At 48.7% G+C, this 24777-nt stretch overlaps 1 protein-coding gene across 1 annotated transcript; it reads left to right on the top strand.

Annotated features, from left to right (window-relative positions):
• Positions 1-279: 279 nt before the first annotated feature.
• Positions 280-8392, top strand: C14H8orf33 (chromosome 14 C8orf33 homolog). The gene is made up of 7 exons (XM_069029951.1): positions 280-530; positions 1225-1312; positions 3807-3941; positions 4131-4813; positions 6265-6352; positions 6463-6609; positions 6734-8392. The coding sequence occupies exons 1-7, from the start codon at positions 522-524 to the stop codon at positions 6928-6930; spliced, it is 1347 nt and encodes a 448-aa protein (XP_068886052.1). The 5' UTR covers positions 280-521; the 3' UTR covers positions 6931-8392.
• The last annotated feature ends 16385 nt before the right edge of the window (positions 8393-24777 follow it).

Genomic DNA, 24777 nt, shown 5'->3' with positions numbered 1-24777 from the left:
GCCCGTGTCAGGCGGGCACGTGAGGGGCCAGCGCTGTTCCTGCGGGCATTGGGCCCAGGGGAGGCGGCACCGCCGGACACCCGCGGCCCGGCCCGGTCATGGACACGCGTGTGTCCGACAGCTCGCTGTGGGGCCCGGGGGAGCAGGGGGAGGCTCGGCGGTCACAGATGCGCTGCCACGGAGGGCGCTGGCGGCTCGGCCCCGCCGGGCCCGGGCCCTCTCGGGCGGAACGGGAGCGCGGGGCGCGGCCGCGGCCGGAGCGCTGAGGGCGGTGCACACCGAGCCGGCCCCACCCTCAGCCCCGGCCGGCGGCGGCCCCGCGGAGGCTCCGCGAAGGGTCTGGGGGCCCGAGCGGTCCGAGCGGGCTCCGGAGAGGCCCCGAGCGGACCCCGAGCTCCGGTTGGCGGTGCCGGCCCGGGCCGGGCGGAGCTGCTCCCGGAGCCCACACGGGAGCGGCCCGTGAACGGAGGTGGGCGGTGCGGCGGGGCCGCTTCCTCCGGCGGCGGCACGAGGAGCCCGGCATGGAGCGGGTAAGGCTCTGCTGGCTCTGCTGCTGGGCCCGCGCCGAGCCCCTCGCACCGCAGGTTGTCCTTAAAGGCCTTCCCAGCGCCGGTGCCTTTCCCAATCCCTGCTCGTCTCCTTATCCTGAATATTTTCGTTCCCAGTGTTTTAGTGTGCTTTGTCCCCAGGCGGGCTGCAAACCTTAACTTCCACCTGCTTAGTAGGAGGCAGCCAGCGTAGAAGTACAGCACGTGGGGCCTCAAGGGCTTGTGTTTAGCCTAAAGATAAATTCTGTGTGTTGCCAGAGCTGTGCTAAAGGGACATGTCCTTCTATGGACACATTATGCCATTGCCTAAGCTTCAGGAAAAAAAAGAGAAATCTTTTCATTTGGGGCCTTATAAAGGGGCAGGTGGAGAAACAGATGAAAAAAATGTCTGCGGGAAGTCCTGGCTTGCCGGGAGTGGTGGGGTTTCCTGCTAGTAAGAGCTGTAGTTTTTATAATGCAGAAGGCTCATTTGGTGCTCTCCACACAGGACATGTGTCCCTGTGCTGTATTGATTTATGGTATAAATGAGCTGTTACACAGCAGACATCCAGTGTAAAGCCAGGTCTCATCTCCTGGGAGAGGGGAGAAAGCTTCAGAAAGTTCAGTTTTGGAATCAGTTTCGGAGGTGAGAGATTTGTGCTTCTAAACATTCTGTCTTCCCCACACGATGTCCAAGGCTCCCCAAGGTGTGTTCCAGGAGGAGCTGCAGTGGTGCATTTCGCAGCTGGAGGCAGATCTCCATCTCGCTCCACACCCCGAGCTAGGTATGTTTCTCTTTCCCCCCATATTCTGGCCTTGGGTGTGATTTAGCAGATCTGGGCATTTTTCTGTTTCTTCTCTCCTTTATGTTCCTCATTCTTGTGTTATTTGGGATTTGTTCTAAACACAAAACAACATAAAGCACTGGGCTTTAAGGACTGTGTTTCTGGGAGTAGTTTCATCTTTCATTCATTCAGTGTTTGTTCTCCCTGTTTTCTGTTTTCTCTGTCATGTTCTTATTTTCCCATATAATGGCTTGTTTGGTTCTGCTACAGCTCTGCCTTTGTTTTCCTTCTTAGGGAAATACTGTGCCAGTGTGTCTGGCCCTTAAACACCAGTAGGTTTATTTTTGTGAAGCTTGTTCCAGGGGAGAATTACATGGAAGATAAAGTCTATAAGGTCATAGTTTGAGCTCATCAGTCCAATTTGTAGAGCTGCAGACCAGTGTCCTGCTCCAGGTCAGTACTTGACCTCTGGAGAGGGCTGTGAACCCTGTGTAAGATGCTCAGGTGAATGTTTGCTGGTGCACCTGAGCATGGAGCAGTGACTGATAGGTGCCCACACCCTGTGCTTGAGCATCAGGCTCCAAGAAGAATTAAGGCTGAGAGGGTTGGGATTATTCAGCCTGGAGAGGAGAAGGCTCTGGGGAGACCTTAGGGCCCCTTCCAGGGCCTAAAGGGGCTCCAGGAGAGCTGGAGAGGGACTGGGGACAAGGGATGGAGGAACAGCATGAGGGGGAATGGCTTCCCACTGCCAGAGATTATGCTTAGATCAGATATTAGGAAGGAATTCCTGGCTGTGAGGGTGGGGAGGCCCTGGCACAGGGTGCCCAGAGCAGCTGTGGCTGCCCCCGGATCCCTGGCAGTGTCCAAGGTCAGGCTGGACGGGGCTTAGAGCAGCCTGGGACAGTGGAAGGTGTCCCTGCCCATGGCAGGGGTGGATGAGCTTTGAAGTTTCTACCAAAACTATTCTGTGATGAGACCATTTTGTTACAGCTGTGTCCTGTGCCAGTCCCATGCCCAGCAGCAGGGAAAGCAGCTCCTGGAGGGGAGGCAGGAGCTGAGCACAGGAATGAGGCAGCAGAAGCAGTGCCCTGGCCAGGAAAGGGCCCTTTTGCACAGTATGTGAGCCAGGAGAGCTGAGCAGTGCTGTTGATGGTACCCAGGCTCTTCCTGGAGTCCCAGTCCCTGGAGAAGTCTGGTAAGGAGGCAGATCCAAGCTCTACCAGGAATTCAGGGTCTGGATCAATGAGTTATTTGGCTGTAGCACTGTATGCATGAGATCCTTGGCTCAGAGTAACTCCCAGGGGAGGGAGGAGAGCAGCTCCCAGGAGCTTTCTTTAGCTCTTGCTGCGTAACAGGCCTGGATTGCAGCCAGCCAAACCCTTTGAAATAAGGGTACATGTGCTCAGCACCCTGACACCCAGATGCTGTGAAGATACTTCCCACTTCTGTCCCACCACGGTCTGGGGTGCATCGGGCCCAGCATCACTGGCCAGGACAGGGAGGGAATTGTCCTGAGCTGCTCTGCCCTGGGGCGGCCTCACCTCGAGTGCTGGGGGCAGTTTGGGGCACCACAATATCAGAAGGATCTAAAACTGTTAGAGAGTGTCCAAGGGGAGGGACACAAGGATGGGGAAGGGTTTGGAGTGGAAGCCATAGGAGGAACAGCTGAGGGCACTTGGTTTTTCAGCTGGAGAAGAGGAGATGGAGCACAGAGCTCACTGGGGCTGCAGCTGCTCTTGAGGGGCAGTGGGGGGGCAGCTCTGATCTCAGCTCTCTGTGACCAGGGACAGGACCTGAATGGCTGGAGCTGTGTTAGGGGACTATTAGATGGATGTTAGGGCAAGGTTCTTTCCCCAGAGGGTGGTCGGGCACTGCAGCCGGGAGAGGTGGGATGTGCCTGTTCCACAGCACTACTCCCCAGTTGTTCTGTGGCTTAAAATATGTGAGACAAACACTACAAGACTATATCTAGGATTTCCAAATGGAGGTCTTGGGGACCACTGTCACAGAACAACTCTGTTTTTTAGAGGATTTGCTCTAGCACTAAAACTTTGGATTTCTATTGTGGTCAGGCTGGTTTGTAAGAGTCAAGCAAGAGTCCTGCTTTTCAGGGTATGCTCTCTACTCAGTTTTTTCCAGTTTTCCAGAGAAGAGACACTGAGCTAGGTTCTGGGATTTCTTTGCCTTGAGGGAAGAGTTGCTAAGCCCTCTGTAGCTTCTGTGCCATTAGCAGTGCACTTACTGCAGTGCAAGAGTCTGACTGTATGTAATAAGCAGTTAAGATTTTTTTTTCCCTCTCTAGGAACATCTCACAATATTTGAGCTTCTAGAAGCACTTGGAGTTCCCTTTCAGTTGAATGCTAGTTATGGATTAGTCAGAGGTGGTATGAACACAGCACATTCAGAGAAGACTCAGTCATCAGCATCCCACAGTGTGGATTTTAAGGCCCACCATAAACTGTTTCTTGTCTCTCTTGGTGTTTTCTGAGAGCAGCAGAAGAGACCCAACACATTCTCAAGGTCCTGCGCTGCCCTGAGACTCCTCTTGCAGAGAAGCAACAAGTGCTAAGCAATGTGTTTGGGGATTGTCATCTCAAGATGGATGAGGGTCAGAGGAGCAGGGAGAAAGGTGAGCTTGAGCTGTCCGTCGGGGGATGGTGAAATTTAGTTCTTTTCTGTAGATTTCTTAGGTTGCAGCATTAGATTGAGTCACCTCTCTGGGCAGTGCCTTACAGTGGAAGCTGAAGTGGCACCCCTCAGTAGGAAACTGGTGTATTGAGAACACCAGCATTGCAGCAATATTCTTTCTCTTTTCTAGGCATGAAACCTGATGTTGTGGAAGTACAGCCAAGCAAGGGGCAGGCTGCAGGTGGTGTGAAACACTTTGACCCAACCCCTGAGGCAAGGCCAGAGTTGTTCACATCATCTGGCAGCAGCTTCCGATTTGATTTCACGCTTTCTGAGACCAACCCAGAAGCTGACCCTGGTGACAGTGGTGCTGAGCAGGTACAGAACAATGTCAGAGCCACCAAGCAGGAGAACTGGAATGCAGCCTTGAGGTTTGCTGCTTCTGGACAAGAACCCAAGTTTGCTTTCAACTTTGCCATCCCAGATGAAGACTGTCCTCAGCTTCAGTTACTTCCAGCAAGCCAACATACAGAACACACAGCAGATTCTCCACTGCCTGCTGAATCAGCAGCTCTGCCACAGGCTGCAGCCTTGCAGAAGCCTGAGGTGACTCAAGTGTCAGGGAATGTACCCAAAGAGGATAGAAGCCATGTCACATCAAAGATCCCCCAAACAGAGACAGCCCCTCCAGATGAGCCAGTGACAGAGAAATCAACAGGAGGTGGAGCTGCCCAGAAGAAGAAAAAGAAGAAACAAAAACCACCTGTCAGTAAAAAGAAAACAGAAGAAACTGAGAGCAGCAGGAAGGCAAAGGCAGAAGCTAACAGCTGTCAAAATACGGATACTTCCCAACAGGATGAGAAGACCTCTCAGGTAGTTAAATACTGATGGGATCTCATAGTTTATAAACCCTTGAGCTGGAGACACTTTATCTCTTTGCACAGATGAACAATTAGCAAACTGTCCTGAGATGGAAGCTGGAAGACCACAGTTGCTGCTTATTCTGCTACAGTTTGCTTTCTCTGCTACACAGCTGAGGAACCTGACCAGTGCAAAGGAAGTTAATGGTCCTTCAGATTTGTGCAGAAACATTTCATGTTTAGGCTTGTGACAGCTAATCCTGGGGAGCTGGATGCCATGTTTTCTTAAGAAAATAAAAATAGGAAATGGAGGTAGGAGGTGCCGAGCTGGTGCCTGTGGGTGCTGAGCCAGGCCCTGTAGCTCTGATGTGCTTGTTGCAGGATGAATTGCTTTTGTAGTGCAAGGAGCAAAGCCAAGGCACAGAGCTGCCACCTGGTGTAGCCAAGGGCCTGTGGTAAAGCTCAAGGGTGCTTCTGAGAAGGTTCCTCTGTAGGGCATGGCCCAGAAATCAACTGAAGTTGCAAGTTATGTGTAAACACAACATTAAGGCACACCCTGAGGTTTTCTGTTCTGCTAAGGTCCAGGTCTTCATTTTATTTTACTTTCCAGCACTGATGTAGATACTATTAACAAACAGTGCCAGCTGATCAATACTATAATACAAGATTACACAAAACCTTATTTTCCTTAATATTCTACAAGGAAATTGCACTGAGTGTTCCCCTGCCTCTGGAACATTCCATCCAAAGGTCTCCTTCACCTCCAGTCCTACCAATAAACGCTGCTGAGCACCAGGGACATGGGAAGAGTTGAAGGTCAGGTAAAGCCCTTGCAGTCCTTTGGAAGGACACTGTTGTAGGTGAAAGGAGACAGTGTGAGGGCATCTGTATTTACATGTACATAACAGTTAAGAATTGCTTCAGGGTGCAGCCCTGTTTCCCTCTCCCACTGCTGAGTTAGCCAGCTGGCTTTGCAGAATGGGACTTGGCTTCCTCCATCTCCATGGGCTTCATCTCCCTTCTCCTCATACATTTCTGGCTGAGCAAGCACAGAGGAGCTGAGAAAAAAGACTCAGCTTCTGATTTTGTCCATTGTTTGCTTTTTTTTGATTTGCAGGTTTAGGGATAGGGGTTTTTTATCGCTAATGTTTATTTCTTCCATCTGTAAGTTTATTTGAAAGCTGAACAGCTTTCCAGAAAACAGCACCCTCTGAATGGCAGCCCCATATTAAATCCATCTAATAGAGACAGTGAGTTGCAACTAAACGTTTGCACAGTGCTCTTAGTTTCTGATGAAAAACACCAGAGGGAAAACAACATGAAGTCTATAAAGCGATCACCAGAACATGATATTTGAAATAGTGCTGACTTTATGGAGTTCCCTTTCATCCTGTGTAGCAGCTGCTGCTGTAATTTTTGGGTGACTTATTTCCTCTTGCTCACTGTGCCTCATGTTGATTGCAGTCAGATGAGCAGCTGCAGAAAGAGGTGGACTGGTGTGTGAACCAGCTGGAACTTGGCTTGAAGACACAGAAACCCACTCCAAAGCAAGGTAAGCACTGAAGTGAAGAAGAGCTCTCTCCTGGGGGAAGCATTGGCAGGAATGCAGGGGCAGAGCGAGCAGGGAGCCTTAACCTGTGTGTTGTTTCTCCTTTGCTGCAGCTGAGGAGGCTCTCAGGGCAATCAGGACACTGCGCAGTGACAAGGCTCCACTGGTGAAGAAGCGTCAGCTCATGAGAGCCATGTTTGGAGACTACAGAAAGAAGATGCAGGAGGAGCTGTGCAGAGAGCTGAAGCTTATGGAAACAGGTAGGAGAACTTTGCATGGTGAGGAGAAGAAAGGGATTCAGTCCTGCCCTGTGCTTTGCAGACTGGGGCCTCACTGTATGGGATGACTGAACATCTCTTACAGCTTTTTTCTCCCCTCTTTAAGCTGCAAAATCTGCCAGGATCGTGGAGTTGAAGGGAAGCATCCGCAAGAAGAACGGCCAGTTTATCCGGAAGTGCTCGGGAGCTTGCAGGAAAAGCCAAGGTTCAGCAGAATCCCCTTCAGAGTCCCACAGGACACTTAACACAGGCTTATTCAATTTCACAACTTCCCAAGAGGAATTTCGCTTTAATTTCTTCTAGAAAAGTCACTTAAACTGAAACCGTGCCAGATCTCCTGTAAACTGAACAATGGTAGAAAGATGCTGTGCAGTAGGAAATGTCATGCATTATTCTCTGGATCCTCTTCCAGGGTGCCTTATCTAGAAGTTTAAACCAGATCTGCCTGCTATGCATGTGACCCCAAAACTCAGCCTACATGGTGCTCCTCTGCTCTCACATTGGAGAGAGGCACCTTTGAAAGGGTCGGCAGTGTAGAAGGATCTGCTTTTCTTCCTGTAGAATTGACATGAACTGTAGACTCTGTTGTTTATACCATGAGATCATCCCATTCTCCTGTTGCTTTTAAATAGAGCAGAGCTTTTCTAGCAGCTGAGGTGGCAATGCATCCAGCAGGGAATGGGTTTGGAACCAAGATCCAGCAGTGGATAGTTGGATGCTTCCACTCCATGAGTCTGTGTGAATGCAGGTGCTGGCATCCAGCAAACACCAGCAGTGTTTGCCATCCCTGACATGGAGGAGCACGAGCTCAGGGTCTTTGGGGGAAAGTGAGTGAGAACCGTTTTTGCTCATTCATCTCTTTTACTGTCAAGTACAGCCCTAGAATAAAACTGCACATCATGATTTAATCCAGCCTAGGGATGAAAGGACAGTTGTTTCCAGGAAAACAGGGAAAATTTTTGTTGCTGAAGCCAGGTTGTGGACAGCTAGGAAGGATGTACAATCAGCTCTTAAATAAAGTTTACTTTATAAGTAGCCCAGTTACAACCACCAGTGCCTCAGAGGGGAAATTAGCTGCATGCCAGCTACTGGGTGGTAGTAAAATGAACTGTCACAGCTCTTCCATTTGATTTGTATTAAATTTTGGCTTTTTGAATGTGTGTCTCCAGTCAATACTGCTTGAGTCACTGAACCCATCTCTTAAGTTCATGCAGAAAATCTTCCCCACCAAGCCTAAAAAATGCTGAAAGAAGTGCTGTGAAAAGCCACATGTCATCAGGTGTTCCTAGGGAGCAGTGCATTCCTCCCTTTTATAGCCCAGTCAACCTTTGTGAAAAGTGAGAATGGGAGTGCAGGCACATTCCAGGGAGTGCTGAGAGCAGCTGAGAGATGGTGAAAAACGTTGGCTGTGAAAAACTAAAAACCTGATCTTGGCTCTAAAAAATTAATTTTATTACTAAGCTCTGATGCAGGCACTTGGATTTGTGAGACCTTTTTTTTCTTTTTCTTTTTTTTAAAATAATATTTTAAAGAATTCCTGTCTGGGCATAAGGAGAAACTGAATCTGGGTAACATACATGATGAGGAGAAACATGGAGAAATGACTTTGTCTTCTGGAAGTCAATAGGTGAAAACTGGAAATCAAGGTCAACACATTTTAATTTTATTTGCCACAGAGCACAGCTGTTACTTTGACTGTATAGAACAACCTTAAACAGTATTTTTTTTTTATTTCCAGGATTTTGCATTAAATATACAAAAGCTGTGTCCTTGTCACACTTTTCGTGTTTTCATGCCATTTACTGAGATTCAAGAGCATCTTCTACATGACCTTGGAGCCACAGCTGTTTTCTTCCCTGGCTGATTATGCAGGAGATGTCTCGTAAATAGGTTTTTTTTCCTTGTCATGTCTCAGGTAAAGCTAGAGCTGCTAAAATGTTATAAAATCCTTGCTGTGGAGGGCTGCAGAAGTACTCTGGAAAGCATTCTTACGTGATTGCCTCATGTTTATGCTGTTCATCAGGCATTCACAATTAGAATAAAGATACCAGTGAGGTGGGAGTTTGGTGTAACCCCATCCAGCAGTTATCTTCAAAGGGGTCAGGGAAAAATCCATTCTAATATGAGAACAACTCCTGTTGTTTTTCAGAGGTCTGAATAATCCTGACCTGCAAAGCCAGTTCCTTTTTCTGTACTTCAGTATTGGAGGGCTCACCTGTGTGTGTGGAGAGGCAGATGTTACCAGTGTGACACCTTCTGTCCCTGAGTGTCCCGGGAGGTCGGTGCCATGAGTCAACCGTGGACAAAGCATTTTGCCTTTTTCTGTCTACTCCCTGTTTTTATAGCCAAGGTGATGCCTCCTGAGTTTTTGACAGATGTGCCCAAGTTATTTCATTAGTGATTGTATCTTGAAGAGGTGTCTGAAACTACAGCAGTCTGTACTTCACTTTTCAGCTTTGCTGTATTATATTTGTTTCGAAGGAAACAAGCAATGGTATTAGAAGTTAGGAAATGCCATGGCTACTTCCATCCATCCTTTCCCCTTCAGAGAGGCCACAGTGCAGTCTTAATGATGTGTTTTTTAAAGCTGTGTGTTTTCCCCTTTTAGTATTTCTTTCTTTAGGATTTCAGTGCTGTTCAGGGTTTCAGTGATCTCTCTTACTACAGCAGTGTCAGGTTTGGGTCAGGGCTTTGCTCTACTAGTGACTGTACTACCTGTGGCTGAAGGTTTGGTCTATGCCCCAAGGCATTAATGATGTACAGCAGTGAGGGAGAAGGGAGATATTCTGATCTGCCTGGACATCTCTGTTCCACTGTTCTTGCTTTAAGGAGATGCATCTCAGTTTTGATACAAAATTGAGCTTAATTCTGACCTGCCTGTTTCTGCATCCTCTCCTGAGCTTTGTGCCTGGCATTTGAGTTGAGTGCCACCAGGGTGACTGGATTGGGGGTACTGTATCTCTTTGCTGACTGCCCACCTAAATGTAGGGCAGCAGTGCCAGGCCCAGGCTTGTCGGCAGCAAACTGCTTACAGGAATATCCAGCACAGCTGTGACCTCAGGAATGAACTAAAGACAAGGCAAAAGGGAATGGGAAATACCACAGTGCTTCTAGAGCAAAATTTCCTTCATAGCATCAGTCTTGGAAACCTGAAAGCTGAGGATCAGCTTCCAAAGAGAATAAGGGGTTACGGGTGTCGTTTGTTGAGACGGAGACAACACCCATCCTTCTTGTACACACTTAATGTCCCATAACAGGAACATCTTCTCCTTGTGTCCAGAACATCTTCTTTCATTGATTTATCTTCCTGGCTTTCACTGTAGGTTTCACCGTGGCTGCAAAATCTCAGGGGTAAATTCTGACTGTCTTTGGGTCTGACCCTGTGAGGCTTTCAGACCAGCTGTCAGCCTCATCATACAGGAACACTGTAACTTGTCTCAGACCATTCACTGTAGCAAAGCAGGGGAAATGTCTCACTTTTGGGAAGAAAGTGAAGAATTTTAGGGTTATTTCTGTGGCAGGGTGAGGCCAAGAATGTTTGCACACAGAGGCAGCAGAAATCTGGGTGTGATCTCTGCTCCTTTTAGGTTTGGCACCCTCCTCTGTAAACAGATCCCCCAAGCAAAGGTTAGGAAATGCAGTCCCATTCCAGACAGACCCTTCAGGCCTTTAGGGGATGGCCCACCTGCCCCCTCACAGGCTGGTCCTGTCCTGGTGGCTGCTTGTCCCTGCTGGCATTTTGGCTGTTACCCTGGACACTGGGCACTAATCAGACGTTTGTCCAACCCTTTCTCCTGAGCTTGATCAGTAGAAATGCATTTATTGGTCCTTGGGCTGCCCATCTCTGAGTAATCAGGGGGCAGAGTCACCGAGGAGCAGCCCATAAAGAATCTCCAAGGGATCCCTACCGAGTTCAGCTGGAATTACTTCCAGAGTCCTAGCAGCCACTTCTAGGGGGACTCCCAAGACCAGCAAAGACAGAAAGAAGCCAACAAATTGGTCCTACTGATCCTGTGTTTCAGGTGACTCATATTGCCTTGTCTCACTTGGATTTTTTAGATGCTAAGACTGTAGACTTAGCATCTAATCACTCCTAAAGGATAACACATTATCTTAATTTGGGGAGGGAAATCCTAACTTTTCTTTGAATTAGAGGAAGAACTTACCACTTCAGGAAAGATATCAACTGGAACATTCTAACAGAAGGAAGGTTAAAGAGTAAGGATCATTTAACCTGCAGCTCCATAACAAAAAAAGAGGAGAGATGCTGCTATTTTAAGATCATACAGAGCTGTGACAGATGATCTTGTGTCTTTCTGCTGCCTAAAATTTTTCTGCTCACTGGTTTTGCTGCTTTCATCTTTAGAACTGATTTAGAAAATCCAGCTGTGACATCCCCAGTGGTTTGATTCCTGGCACCAGTCCTCCTGTGTGTGGTGGCAGCTGGGGAGTTCTGACCACTGGTGATGTTTGGTCCATTTGGCTTCTTCCTTGTGAGTGCATCAATAGGCACGACCAGCTCCTGATATCTCACCTCCAAAAAGGAAGAAGTCTGGGTTGTGTATCTTTGCCTGATCTTGATTATCATCGTGCTTGTTCTAATGAAACAAAACCCACATGTGGAAGAGGCCAGGAGGGAGAGAGAAAGCGAGCTGTCCCCGCCGTCCTCTTCTTTTTCCCCTAGTAATGTCAGCAAACAACTGGAACATACCCAGGAAGAGCTGGAGAAGTGTCTGGAGAAGCTAAACCATGTCTTCTTTGACACACAAGCCAGAAAAAGGGATGGCCACAATGATCAGAAGTCACCACATCACAGAAGTGCTGATGTTTGTGTCAGAAACTGAGGAACACTCAGGAAGGGAGGCAGGACACTCTCGGCATCTGTTAGGCTACACAAAAGTACAGGCAGGAGACTTAGAAAGACTGTCAGACTCAACCAAGGTAGAGCTCCTGGCTGAGGTGGTGAATCCTGGCTGATGCAGTGAATCCTGATGAAATGCATAGTCCATGAACTTGGAGGCAGAAGAGGTGGGAGGAAGTCTTGCTCTTTGGAAGGGAATGCATTCCTATTTCTGCACTGCTTATTTCAACACTATGCAGTCTTCAGAGAGAGCTCTGTGACTCGTGTGGTGTGTGTTACATGTGAAAGATGCAAATGTTGGCATTAGCATCTATGCATGTGTGTTTGTCTGTTATGTAAATTACTCCTTCCCTTAGAAATAGGCATCACCTCTTACTTCAAGAAACTATTGTGCAGCTCCTCAGCTGTTACAAATCCCCCACTTTCCCCTCATACAGCAGTGTTTTGCCCATTTTCCCAGCTAAGGGTCTGGCCCAGTAGGGTACAGGAGCTCTGCAGATGTTTATCTAGAGGCCACTGCATGGTATTAAGCCATGGGAAATACATCTGGAATTTTTCTTCTGTGCACAATAATCATGCACAGTGTACTCTGTAAACGTGAAAGGCACTATTGGCAACCTGCAAAATTCTCTTTGCCTTGGCCAAGGCCCTTTTTTAAGGTCTGAAACAATGCAGGTCTTTATCTTTTTATCATTAGCCTCATTGCAATACATCAGATTTTGCCCTTCAGATGACAGTTTTCATGGCAGCTGCACGAGGCTGTGTCACTTTATGCCAGCAGCTGTTTCTCCCACTTTCCCCCCCATACAGCAGCTGTTTCTATCTTCATTCCTGAGACATGGATCCCTTAGTGCCAGTGCCTCACTGTGTCACAGAGCACATCCTGGGTCCAGGTGGGAGCTCCAGCATGAAGCCTTCAGCATAGAGGAGACCTTGCTGTCAGTAATGGTGCCCTGCCCAAGAATCAAAAGACAGATGTGAGCAGCCTTTGCAGTGAGCCAGGACATTGTAACTTCTTAAGTCTTCCAGAGCTGCCTGAGCTATCTGAGGGAATTAGTGCAGTCAGTTGAAGGCAGAGGGACAGATAGACAAAATGTGTGGCTGTTGTTAAGAGCACATGGGCAGGAAGAGTAATTCAAGTTTACTTAGTAATTCAAATTTATTTAGCAGCCAATTTAATTTACTGAAGAAGGTGCTGTTGTATTAGATCTGCTACAGATCAAAAAGTAGCAATGAGTTTTCATTATGGAAATGGATCATGTTGCAAAATAACAGTGTTAGTTATTTTTCTGCTATGGCTAAAGATGTTGCTAGAATACAGATTGGAGAGAAAAGGTGCTGTGGTCACTATTTTCACACAGTTTAACGCTAGCTAGCTTCAGGGAACATTCACTTGCTCAGAAAATGGAAGTACACTGTTTTCACACACACACAGTCACGGTACAGTTCAGGCTGGAAGGGCCCACAGTGGCTCATCTGGTGCCACCTCCCTGCTCCAGCAGGGTCATCCCAGAGCACAGGGCACAGGGCTGTGTCCAGATGGTTCTGGAATATCTCCAGTGAGGGACACTCCACCTCCTCTCTGGATAACCTGTTCCAGTGCACAGGAAAGCTCTTCCTCATGTTCAGTTTCTGCCTTTGCCTCTGGTGCCATTGCTGGGCCCCTGGAGCAGAGCCTGGGCCCTGCTTGGAGCCCTCCCTGCAGACAGGGACACCCAGGGATGGGGGCCCCTCTCAGCTGTGTCTCTTCTCCAGGCTGAACAGCCCCAGCTCCCTCAGCCTCTCCTTGGCAGGGAGATGCTCCAGTCCCTTCCTCCTCTCCGGTGGACCTGCTCCAGGAGCTCCAACAGGTGAAACGGGGAACTTCAGCTTTGCTTGGAATAGTGTTGGTGCCAAAACCGTTGGGAGGGTAGGTGTTGATTGCTCAGGCAAAGGCCAAGAGTTCAGGTAGTTTTGGGAGCTGTGTTTGAGTGTTGTTACTTGGGTGAAAGGTATGAGGGAGATACAGCCAAGTCAGAATGTGCAGTCTGGGTATGTCCAAAGGCTTTCGGATCTCTCCCAGGTCAAGGACATTGATGTTTTTGTTCAGGGAAGGAAGAACATTCTCTTCCTTCTGAGAATTTGATTTCTCTTTGAGAGTGATGTAAGTTGTTGGGACGGGCCAAGTTAGGAACTGTGGAAGGTGAAATCATTGTCTGGCAGAGGCTTTCAGCAAAAGCCAATCTTCTCATCCAGCCACACAAGGATCTCTGCTTCCTGTTCCTGCCCAGTTCTGCAGCAGCCTGCAGCTCTGCTGTGCAGGAAGGAGCAATGCAAAACCAGTGATGGATGAAGAAAACACCACCATGCTGGAGCAAGGACATTCAGGAGCGATGTCTGTGGCAATGCAGACTACTGGAACTAGCATTGGCAAGAGGCAGTACTAGTTACAGATTTCTCAGAGAACATTGGAATTACACAGTGGACTTTGGCCACAGTTGATCAATTTAGACTCCTTCAATTATCCCATTTTCCTCTGGAAGGAGCTGTTCTGTTTGTCATTCATTGCACTCATCTAAGCTTTTGCCTTCCTCTAGTAGGGTAGAATCCATATTTTCTTAAGAATTCCTATTTGTTGCTATACATTATGATCTAAAAATCCTTTCTAGATTTCTCCCTATTTCCCACGTACTCCCTGTTCTTGTGGAAACTGGGCAGTCCACTCATTAGAGCCAAAACAGGAGCAAATGAATGGATTCAGAAGTGCAGGAGGGATAAGATGGGTGTCTGTCACACGCAGCAGGTGTGATAGAGCAGTAAGCTGATTATTTGGGAAATAAATGTACTCAGAGGGTTTTCTGCTTCATTAAATTTAATCAGAGTTATTTTTCAGGTTGCTTCAGAAACAACAAGAAATGAATGGTGGCAGATGGCAGAGAGGCGTGGGCCTCCCACATGCTGGAAAAATAGATTGCCAGCCAGTCTGCAGGTCGTGCTATGGGTGGCAGAGCACATGTGCCCGTTGGGACAAGGCAAAAGGTCCTTAATGGAGCCATGGATTTAGAAATCCCTCAGTGCCAGCTTTGAGCCCCACAGGAGCGGGAGGTCTGTGCAATGCCCCAGCTGAGGGGAGTCAGGAGGCTTTTCCAAAAGGTCTGTGTCCCATCACAGCAAGGATTGGAGTTCAGAAGGAGCCTGGGGTGTCTGTCATCAGGGGCTGTGAGATACCCACTGGGTAAATCAGTGGTGGCTTGCCCAACTCTGGTGGGCCTGTAATTGTGTATGCAGACTTTGACAGAGGTCAGCCTCTGCTGGAAGTAGAGGAAGATTGCTTCATAGTCAGCAGTCTCCAGTGCTGTTCTTAACCCAAATACAGAATCACAGAACCACAGAACAGTTTGGGTTGAAAGGGACCTTAAAGCCCATCTTGTTTCAAACTCCTGCCATGGGCGGGGACACCTTCCACTAAACCAGGTTGCTCTCAGCCCCATCCAACTTGGCCTTGAACACTTCTAGAGATGGGGCAGCCACACCTTCTTTGAAAAGAAATCCTCATGGTGATGTGTCAGTGTCAGTACCGTTTCATGTGAGTACAGCAGAATGGACAGAGTTGTGAGGAAAAAAAGGATTATTCACCTGCACGAGGTTGACTTCTGTTGTGTAGTACTGGGCCTTCTCACTTTTCCAGGCCTGACAAGAGTAGCAAACCTTCTGCAGTGCATTCCTGGTGGATTTTGTGTGGTTTTCTTTATCCTGCAAGAGCCTCTACACCTTCAGTCCATCACCTGATTCAGTCTGCTGCTTCATCACGGGCCCTGAAAACTACCTGGATGACTAAGACAGTGATATGATTAAATCTCTGTGGATCTCATGCTGCAGTGGTAGACACCTGAAATGACATTACCCGAGGTAACACTGTTGGGAGGTTCCTGGAATCCTCTCAGGCCCTGCCATCACACTGCTCTGGGAGGTCTGTGTTGCAGCTGTTGTGTTGCAAGCAGAGAGGTTTGTAGAGAGAGGATATCTGTCATTACACCTGTGCAGCTTCTCTGCCTGAAAGGTATCATTTGCTCTCAGGAAAGATCATCTCTCTGCCACATCAGTGTTTCAGGGTGCCTCTGATCCATGTATAGCATGGAATCTCCTGAGCTGGAAGGGACCCACGGGGATCATCCAGTCCCACCCTGGCCCTGCACAGACCCCCCAACAACCCCACCCTGGGCATCCCTGGCAGCGCTGTCCAAACGCTCCTGGAGCTCTGGCAGCCTCGGGGCCGTGCCCATTCCCTGGGGAGCCTGGGCAGTGCCCAGCACCCTCTGGGGGAAGGACCTTTCCCTGATCTCCAGCCTGAGCCTGCCCTGGCCCAGCTTCATGCCGTGTGGTCTCTTGTAAAACCACAGAGGGGAATGAGCTGATGAGATCAGCTAGCCAAGCCCCCCTGCTCAATGCACAGTCAGCTAAAGCATCTTTTTCCAGAGCCACATCCCATCATATTTTTAGTGCCTCTGTCTGGATACTGGATGTCCTCTAACACATGAAAATTTGAGTATTTGTGCAGGAAAAACAAAACACTGTTTCTTTTGAAGTCCCTGCTTCTCTTCAGTTCCTCCATCTCTGTATTGCATCTAGATGTTTCCCACTCTCTTAGCTCTCTAGCACACACTCACCTCAGAGAAGTAATTGAGGCAGATAACAGGATGTGTATCTGGAAAATGAAGTTTCATTTTTGTGCCTCAACCCTGACTTAGATATATTCCAAGCAGGATGAACTTCTAATTGTCTCTTTTAACATGAGGAGACATTTCTGCCCTCTTTTTCTTGCTGGTGAAAAAGCCTAGAGCCTTCCAGCAAGATGATCAGAGGCTCAATAGGTTTGGAGCCCATCATCAGTAACAAGCATTTATTTACAGGTACAGAATTTCCTTCTCCTCAAATCCCTTTCCTACCTCAGCAGCTGAAGGCAGTTAAGTAACAGCTATATTTGTAGTCTAGAAGATTAGGATTTCTTTTACTTGCAAGATTTAGCTTCCAGTTGGCTGAACAGTTAATTGTGTCACAGTCTTCATGTGATCCAGAAGCTCTGTAAGGACCCAGCTTGTCCCAGCAGTCTGTAATGTGAGCCAGCACTCAGTGGTGTGTGTGGGAATCCACCTCACACGTTCAGAGAGAAGGACTGATAGGGACTGGAGAGGAGCAAGAGGATAATGTGCACTTGATCATTTGTGCTTTGTTAGGCAGCATGTGGGAGGTTTTTGTGGACTTGCTTTCTGGAGTTGATAAAAGAATATTCAGAGAATAAGTGAGTCAATATTGTCATCCTATACACATTTCCATTTTTAGGCTTCTTGAGTTGACTTCCTATTCCAGAGTGAATGTAAGATTCAGGTTAAGTGAGATAAAAGGAAAGGTGTAAAGTCACAAATCAGTAGAAATATTAAAAAGGCAAAGGAGGGATATTTACAGCCCTCTGTGGACCTTTGCTCTCCAAAGGCTCCAAGAGCTCTGCCCCTGGATTTTATTTGTTCAAGGACATTGTGCAAATAAGTTTCAACCTCCAAGTTATTCATCAGCTGACTGTATTGCATATGTTGTGCATTTGGTATCACTGTGGGGCTTTGTGATGAGGCGTTTTTAATCATGTGGCACGTGCTCAAAGAGCTGGGTGAGTCAAAGTGAAGGAAGAGAAAGAGAACATATCTACTCAAGAAGATGGTTGGTTCTTTGGGAAAAAGAGTGGAAAGAGTTGATGTTATTTTAGGGGAAAATAATAAACAAGAGTTCACTGGAAGAGTCTCACCAGCTCTTGTTTCCTTTCCTGGCTCTTTGAATCAGGCAGTGTTGGTACACATCCCCTGCAGCTGAGCTAGTGCTGAGCTGTCACCTAAAGTTTTGCCACCTGCTTATGGTGCCCCCAGTCATGGCACTGCCTGTTTATTCTTTCCCAGCTGGGGTTAGAAAGGTCATAGCATCTGTGTCATTTCTGCCACCTCAAATCTGGGGATCATTTCAGTGCTCCTGTCTTTGACCCTGGATGTTAAACAGGACTTTGTTTGTAGTGTGCTTTAGAGACCTCCAAAAGGCTAGTCAAGTTAAGAGCAGCAGGAGAAAATGACCATAAACAAGTAAGCAACCTCTTCCTGTAAGCAAAATCAGCCTGGTTTCATCCTCACAGCTGGCCATGCCCACCAGTGTGCCCTGCGAGTTCTGTGTCAGCACACCAGTTTGTCCTCCAAGCTCTGCTCCCCAGTGACAGCATCCCAGCCCTTGGCAAACAGGAATCTGTTCAACTGTGAGGAATTTTTGATCACTGTGTTCTCTGTACTCTGCTCCAAGTATTACCAGATCTGGAGCTGTATCCCTGCCAACCTCTTACGGTGAGCAGAAGTGACCTCAGGCATATTCACACTATCTAACTGCAGACATTTAACGTAGGTGCCCTGGAAGAGAGGTGTGGTTTGGAGCACTGAGGGTAGGAGCAAAAGTAAAATGCCTAGAATGACCTCGATTAATTAACCATACACCACCTCCCTTCCATTAGCTTGCCCCTAGCCTGCACCACTCCAACAAGCCATGGCATTGCCACTGGAAGAGTTGGGAGTGCAGGTGTGCGGCTCAGGGGTGACACTCTTCAACAGTGAGCAGCCTGCAAGAGCTTTTAAGAGATGAGCTTAAACCTTTAATTTGTCTAACACAAGACAAACATGGGAGGAGAATTCTTGTGTGCAAACTTAGGCACCTTGAAATTAGATATCCAAACCCCGAGCTGCCCCTGCGCTGCCTCTCGGGAGGATGTTGAAGAGCTCCAATGAGGTCTCCCCTCAGTTCTCCTCTTCTCCAGGCTGAACACACCAAGTGCCCTCAGCTGCTCCTCATATGGCACCTCCAGACCCTTCCCCATCCCTGTGGCCTCCTCTGGACGCTCTCCAATGGTTTAATGTCTTTTTTATACTGCACACAGGACTTGAGGTGAGGCCACTCCAGTGCAGAGCAGAGTGGGGCAATCCCCTCCCTGGCCTGTCCAGCAATGCTGGGCCTGGTGCCCCCAGGACAGTTCTGTCTTGGCTCAGCTGCTGGTGGAGGCACCAGCCCTGCTCAGGTGCACTGTGTTGATCTCTTGGAGTAAGTCTGAGGAAGGATGGAGCAGATCACCACTTACACTTGGTCGCTCCAAGCTCCATCCAACCTGGTCTTGAACACTTCTGGGGACAGGGCAGCCACAGCTTCTCTGGGCAACCTGTGCCAGGGCCTCACCATCCTCACAAACAAGAATTTCTTCCTAATACCCGATCTCTATCCACCCTTTTTAGCTTAAAGCCATTCCCTCTTGTCCTGTCACTCCAGGCCCTTGTCCAAAGTCCCTCTGCAGCTCTCTTGGAGCCCCTTTAACGCATTGGAAGAGGCTCTAAAATCTCCCAGGAGCCTTCTTTTCTCCAGGCTGAACACCCACAGCTCTCCCAGACTGTCTCCAGAGCAGAGGAATTCCAGCCCTTGGAGCATCTCCCTGGCTCCCTTCCTGGCTGCTCCTGTTCAGCTTCTGGCTTCAAGCTGTGGGCATCTCCACTGAATGGTGTTCCCAGGAAACCCACAGCTCTTGTTTGGAAAAATCTTGGAAAACCTGTCTGTTGTTTAAAAGCTGCCTCTGTCCAAGCAACGCCCTCATGCTGCTGCTGCTGCTGCTCCTGCCCTCTGCAAGGGGCCATTCACAGGGCAGCCAGCTCGGAGCAGGAGCCGTGGCCAGGATGCTGCTCCCAAAGGCAGGCTGCTGCAGGCTGTGGAGTGCCTGACACAGGCAGTGTTGAGTTACAGTCAGGCCCCTGCAGGAATGCGGGACTGTGCCAGTATGACCAGTTCAGGTACCCCAGCTGAAAGCAGGAGCCCTTGGCAGTCTTTTAAGCAGAGAGGTCGAGTTAATGTCACAGCACACCTTTGCCAGAAGGAAGGTTCCTGAAAGTGCAGTCTGGGAGCTCACTGGATATGATTTTCCCATCTGTTCTCTATTTTTCCATTCCTTTGTTTGTTCCCTCTCACCAGTCAGGCCTAACCTGCTGGAGGAACATCAGGCTTTGGATGCTGGAGGATGAGAGTGAAGCCCAGATGAGGCAGCCTTTCCCTGGGGTGGCTCAGATGGTCTGTTTGGTTGATTTAAAGCCCTTGGATGGGTGATGAAGTTCAAATACTCCTCTGGAGGGAAGGCAGTGCTCAACAAAGAGCCCAAAGGGCAGGTCCCCAGCAAGTATTGCCTTCAGAGAGGTCTGCATGCTGAACAGGAGTTCTCACAGCTCAAGGGTCAGGTCCTGTTCAGCTGCTCGGACTGGCCATTCCAGTAAGAAACACAAATCCTTGCACCAGCTCACGTACAAGGAAACCTAGTGAGCCCCAGGAGCTCCTGTGAGTTCAAAAAGGGTCATTTCACAGGCACACAAGGAGTGACCCTGAAGGGTACCCACTCACAGGAAAGCCTCGTCTGTGACCCAAAATGTGATCAGCTGTTTGCAGCACCAGTTCTGGGGTGTAGAACCACAGAACCACAGAAGGGTTTGGGTTGGAACGGACCTTAAAGCTCATCTCGTTCCATGACCCAGTAGGCTCCTGCCACGTGGGACGTGGTTGCTCCAAGCCCCATCCAATCTGTGCATTTCCAGAGATGAGGCAACCACAGCTTCTCTGGGCAGCCTGTGCCGGAGCCTCACCACCCTCACAGGGAGGAATTTCCTCCTAATATCCAATCAAAATCTTTCCCAGCTTAGTTTAAAAACATTCCCCTTGTCCTATCACTGATTGCCCATGTAAAAAGTCACCCTGCCTCTCTTTTATATTCCTCTTTTAGGCACTGAAGGGGCTCTAAGGTCTTCCTGGAGCCTTCTCTTCTCCAGGCTGAACACCCTCAGCTCTCCCAGACAGGCTTCAGAGTAGAGGGGTTCCAACCCTTGGAGCATCTCCATGGTCTCCTCTGGACCTGTTTGAACTGGGGCACATCCTTCCTGTGTTGAGGACCCCAGAGCTGAAGGCAGCTCTGCAGGTGGGATCTGACGAGGGCAGAGTAGAGGGGGAGAACCCCTCGTGTGACCTGCAGTCTGAACTCAGCCCATTCAGTGTAATCTGTAGGCTTGGAAAACAATCAAAAACAACTTTAACGTTCAATAGCAGCATGAGAGCTCAGCAGTCACTCGTGTCCAGTTCCTGGTGTGTCACTCAGGTAGCTCTGGGGACAGACTGGAGGGTGCTGCACTGTCAGTGCTACCTGCAGTCACTGAGAAGGAGCAAAGCAAATGTCAGCCCTCAGACCTGCAAACTGACTCCCACGGCTTGGATCTCACTCCAGCTCAGCTCTCCTCCCTCACTCATCCTCATTTACCAGGTTAGGTACAGGCAGGATGAGTACAGGACATGTGAGACAACGTGGAAAGTAGGGAGCTTTGGACATGGCTCCAGTAGGGAGCTTGTGATGCATTAGAATGAGATTTGTGCACTGCATTCAGATTCTTCCTACCAAAGACATGAGATTTTCTGAGCTGGATCCTGTGGTGGGCAGGGAAAGAACAGCGAGCACCCAACTGATGTGAGAAAGGGCTCAGCAAGCAGCTGCCAACAGCAGAGGGCACAAAAGGTAGTGCCAGCAGGGATTTGACACAGCACTGGACTAGAAGTGATCATTTTCATCTGAATTAAATCAAGTCAGAGTTTTGTTACTTCCCCCTTATGACCATAAAAAGGGTTCTTTATTATGATTTTTGAAACGTTCTTAATTTTTCTCTCTCTAAATTTCTTTTTTTTCTTAAGATTTGAATTTTGGTGCTGCTTCATGGACTCCGTGTTGTGATTTCCTTTGCTATCCCAAATAGCAAAGCATCAAATACTCCAGCACCTGTGAGATCATTGTAGTCAGTCTTTCCATTGATAAACTCTGAACCCCTAAGGAAATTTGTAGGATTATTTTACCCGTTTCCTTTCCAAATTCACCTTTTTTCCAGATACACTGTGGCTGCTGAGTTGAATTGATTAGAAAATGACATCTGCATTTTGAGGTATTTGCATTCATCATTCAGCTCGAATTAGGAAATCCTCATCAGGCATTACAGGTCCAAGTGAGAGGGTTCCTGGATCTGTTCTTTTGGTGCAGGAGGGTGAGATCCAGTTCCTGAAGACCTGGACATGTCTGCAGGCAGCTCTGATGCAGCTGCAGGAGGACAGTGTGTGTTTAGCTGGGTTTGAGTGCCAATAAGTTGTGTGTTGTTAGAGTTTACTCCTTTTTTTGTACAGAAATCTCTAATATTTGCTTATTCTAAACATATCACTCATCATAACTTTGTTTACAGGTTTGGGGGCAGCATTGTCCTTCTCTGTGTTGCACGTTGGTCACATTAGCAGTGTTTATCAGAAGAATGAACTGTGCTGTTCCTGCTCTTGCTCCCAGACTCTGGAGCAAACAGGGCCAATTTGTACAGTTGTCTTTTGAGGGAAGTTCTCTATTTTAAGGAAAGAAACACCACAAGGAGAATAACTTAGCCCTTGAGGTGGTTTCACAGCAGCACAACTGAAGGCCTTGGGCTGGGTGGGTTGGACACCACGCTGCTGGGTGGGGTGTCTGAAGACAGCCATGATGGTGCTGAGAGCAGGAGGGTGACAGTTCTGTCCCCGTGGTGTTGGTGTTAATCACAGATATGACCAGGAAAGCCCCACTGCTTCATCAAATCATAGATTCCCAGAACATGGAATCATTAAGGTTAGAAAAGACCTTTAAGATCATCAAGTCAACCATTAATTAACTCAGCACTTCCTGCTGTAACCCACGTCCCCAAGTGCCACACACACAGGTTTTCTAAACCCCCCAGGGATAGTGACCCCAGCACTGCCCTGGGCAGCTGTGCCAGTGCCTGACCACCCTTTCTGTTAAGAAATTTCCCCAATATCCAACCTAAACCTCCCCTGGCCCAGCCTGAGGCCGTTCCCTCTCCTCCTGTCCCTGTTCCCTGGGAGCAGAGCCTGACCTCCCCCGGCTGCCCCCTCCTGTCAGGGACTTGTGCAGAGCCACAAGGTCCCCCCTGAGCCTCCTTTGCTCCAGGCTGAGCCCCCCCAGGGCATTGGGCATTGGTTTCCTCAGCTGCTCCTTATCAGGCTTGTGCTCCAGACCCTTCCCCAGCTCTGTTCCCTTCTCTGAACATGTTTGAGCACCTCAAATGTCTTTCTTTTCTTCTTCCTCTCTCAAACCCACGTGGCAGGTCAAGGGGCACCCACCCGAGGCGGGTTTTTCCTTTCTTGTGTTGTTTCTGAACAGGAAAAAGACTCTCCTCCTGGAAGCACTGAGATTATTGTGGAAGAGGTTGGTGAGTCGAGCCAAACTGGAATATTATGGCTGCTGAAATCTCCCGTGCAAGCATTTGCTTCTGCCACTTCAGCCAAGAGTGATGGGAACTGCTCCTGGCTTTGCCATCTTACACATGAATATCTGCATACCCAACCAAATATTTGGGGTCTTTCTCAGCACCCAGAATTCAGCTCTGAGCACTGGTATTATCTGTCAGGCAAGTGGACATTTGCCTGTGGGCCACTTGTTTTTGAAGGAAGCAAACCTACAGGGAAATCAAGCCAAGAGCTGTCTTTGGGCATTGGTTTCATGAGGCTCAGTGTTCAGGGATGGTTCTCCTGAGCACTGTGTCTGCAGAGCCCTGAAATGGGGTCAGTAGGATGGTCCCAGTGGCCTGGCAGATAACCCCAGAGGCACGTGGCTCTGTGGCTGGCACACGTGGCACGTAGCACCTGCCATGTGCCCGAGGGTGATCTCTGGCTGTGTGTGGGGTCACATGCAAAGAGAGAAGGGGTGGCAGTCCTCATCCTGACCCACAATCGCCAGGGACTCCTGAGGCAGCAGATACTCTTTGTCTTGCCTTCCCTTTCCTTCTGTCACTCTTCCAGGCCAGCCTACTCTACGGGTGCTGGACCCCTTCCCTACTATGTCATTGACTTCAAAATCAAATTTAACATTCTCCCCTTATAAACTGCCCTTCCTCCATGTGAAGGCAGTGGGCCCAGAAACTGAGTTCCAAAACTGCCCTCCACAAAACGTTGTTGGCAATGACTCTTGATGGAAGCTTTTGGAAGCTTTTATTGCTTCTGCCCACAAGCATAACAAGCATTTTTGACAAAAATCCTCAAATAATTAAATCTGAGCTTTGTTTTACCACAAATCTGTTGCCAAAATTGATTTGACCAGCTCTAGAGCCATGTAGTATTGTGTGTGCTGAAGGGAAGGAAAGCTTCCTAATTTTAGTTTTCTCTATTATATCTCACCCAGGTAAAGCTGCTTTATTAATTTCCTCATCCTGCAGATTTAAGTTTGGAAACCACAACTTATTTATATACCATAGCTTATTTATGTACCTCCTTATGATGCTAAATGTACACATATTTAACATAATCAGTATTTACAGCAGTTCACAACGGGCCTGGCGACACAGAGAGCACAAGGCCAGGCTTCCAGCTGCCCTTCTGGCACAGAAGGGGCTGAACAGCGATGGGATAAAGCCAACTGTCCAGATGGGGAGGGATTTTGGGGATGGCCATTTGGGTTTGTGCTCTTCTGAGCTGTCTGAACCTGTGTGGGAAAGGCTGCCAGTGATGTGCTTCCTAGGAAAGGTATTGGAAGAGGATGCACTGCCTTCATGCAGTCTAAGAGGAGCCCTGTTGGCCAGCCTGGAGGAGAGGGAAACCAGCAGGATGTCCATGAGATAACAGGGGACCATTATTTCTGTGTGCATACAAGGTTGCTGTGCTGGAAACCAGTGACTGCCTTGTACTGGTTGTGTGGGGCCAGGTGCGAGTCCTGGTTGAGAGGCCCCTCCTGAGCTCTCAGACAATGCACAAGTGGTGTCTCTGGCACCGTGCAGCAGTTGTGATCTTCAGGAGATCATTGTGCTGGCTTCCCATACACGCCACCCAAAAAAAGGCACCACATTTAAACAGTTTTAGCAAGCACTTTCAGCTGAGGAAGGGAAGCAGGCTGCAGCACAGGGGTTCTGGAGCGCTGCACCAGCTCCAGCACTCGGGAGTGCCCCTCCTACTGCCCCCGGTGCTTACCCCACCAGCAGCTACTGCCAAGCAGCCTTCTCAGGGCTTGCTGGCACCTGCACAGAGCTTACAGCTCTCTCTGTTCTGCTTCCAGAGCAAGAGATTCAGGAGACAGTAGGCACAGACCTGGGTGAGAGAAGATGCCAGTGTCAGTCTGTGTCCAGGAGGTACCACGAGTGCTGCCAGTAAAGATCGTTCTCTGTGGGCTTCTTGTCTTGGCTGTTGCTCTCTTTGCCTCTCTTTCC

Source organism: Aphelocoma coerulescens, chromosome 14 (genome assembly GCF_041296385.1).
Source record: "Aphelocoma coerulescens isolate FSJ_1873_10779 chromosome 14, UR_Acoe_1.0, whole genome shotgun sequence".
Lineage (NCBI taxonomy): Eukaryota > Metazoa > Chordata > Aves > Passeriformes > Corvidae > Aphelocoma > Aphelocoma coerulescens.
This window is presented reverse-complemented; position numbering and strand designations above follow the sequence as displayed.

Excerpts from the sequence above, each read along its gene's own strand:
- C14H8orf33 (XM_069029951.1), top strand. Across the intron at positions 3,942-4,130 it reads TCAGAGGAGCAGGGAGAAAG|GCATGAAACCTGATGTTGTG; the intron begins GTGAGCTTGAGC and ends TCTCTTTTCTAG. Across the intron at positions 4,814-6,264 it reads AGGATGAGAAGACCTCTCAG|TCAGATGAGCAGCTGCAGAA; the intron begins GTAGTTAAATAC and ends TGTTGATTGCAG.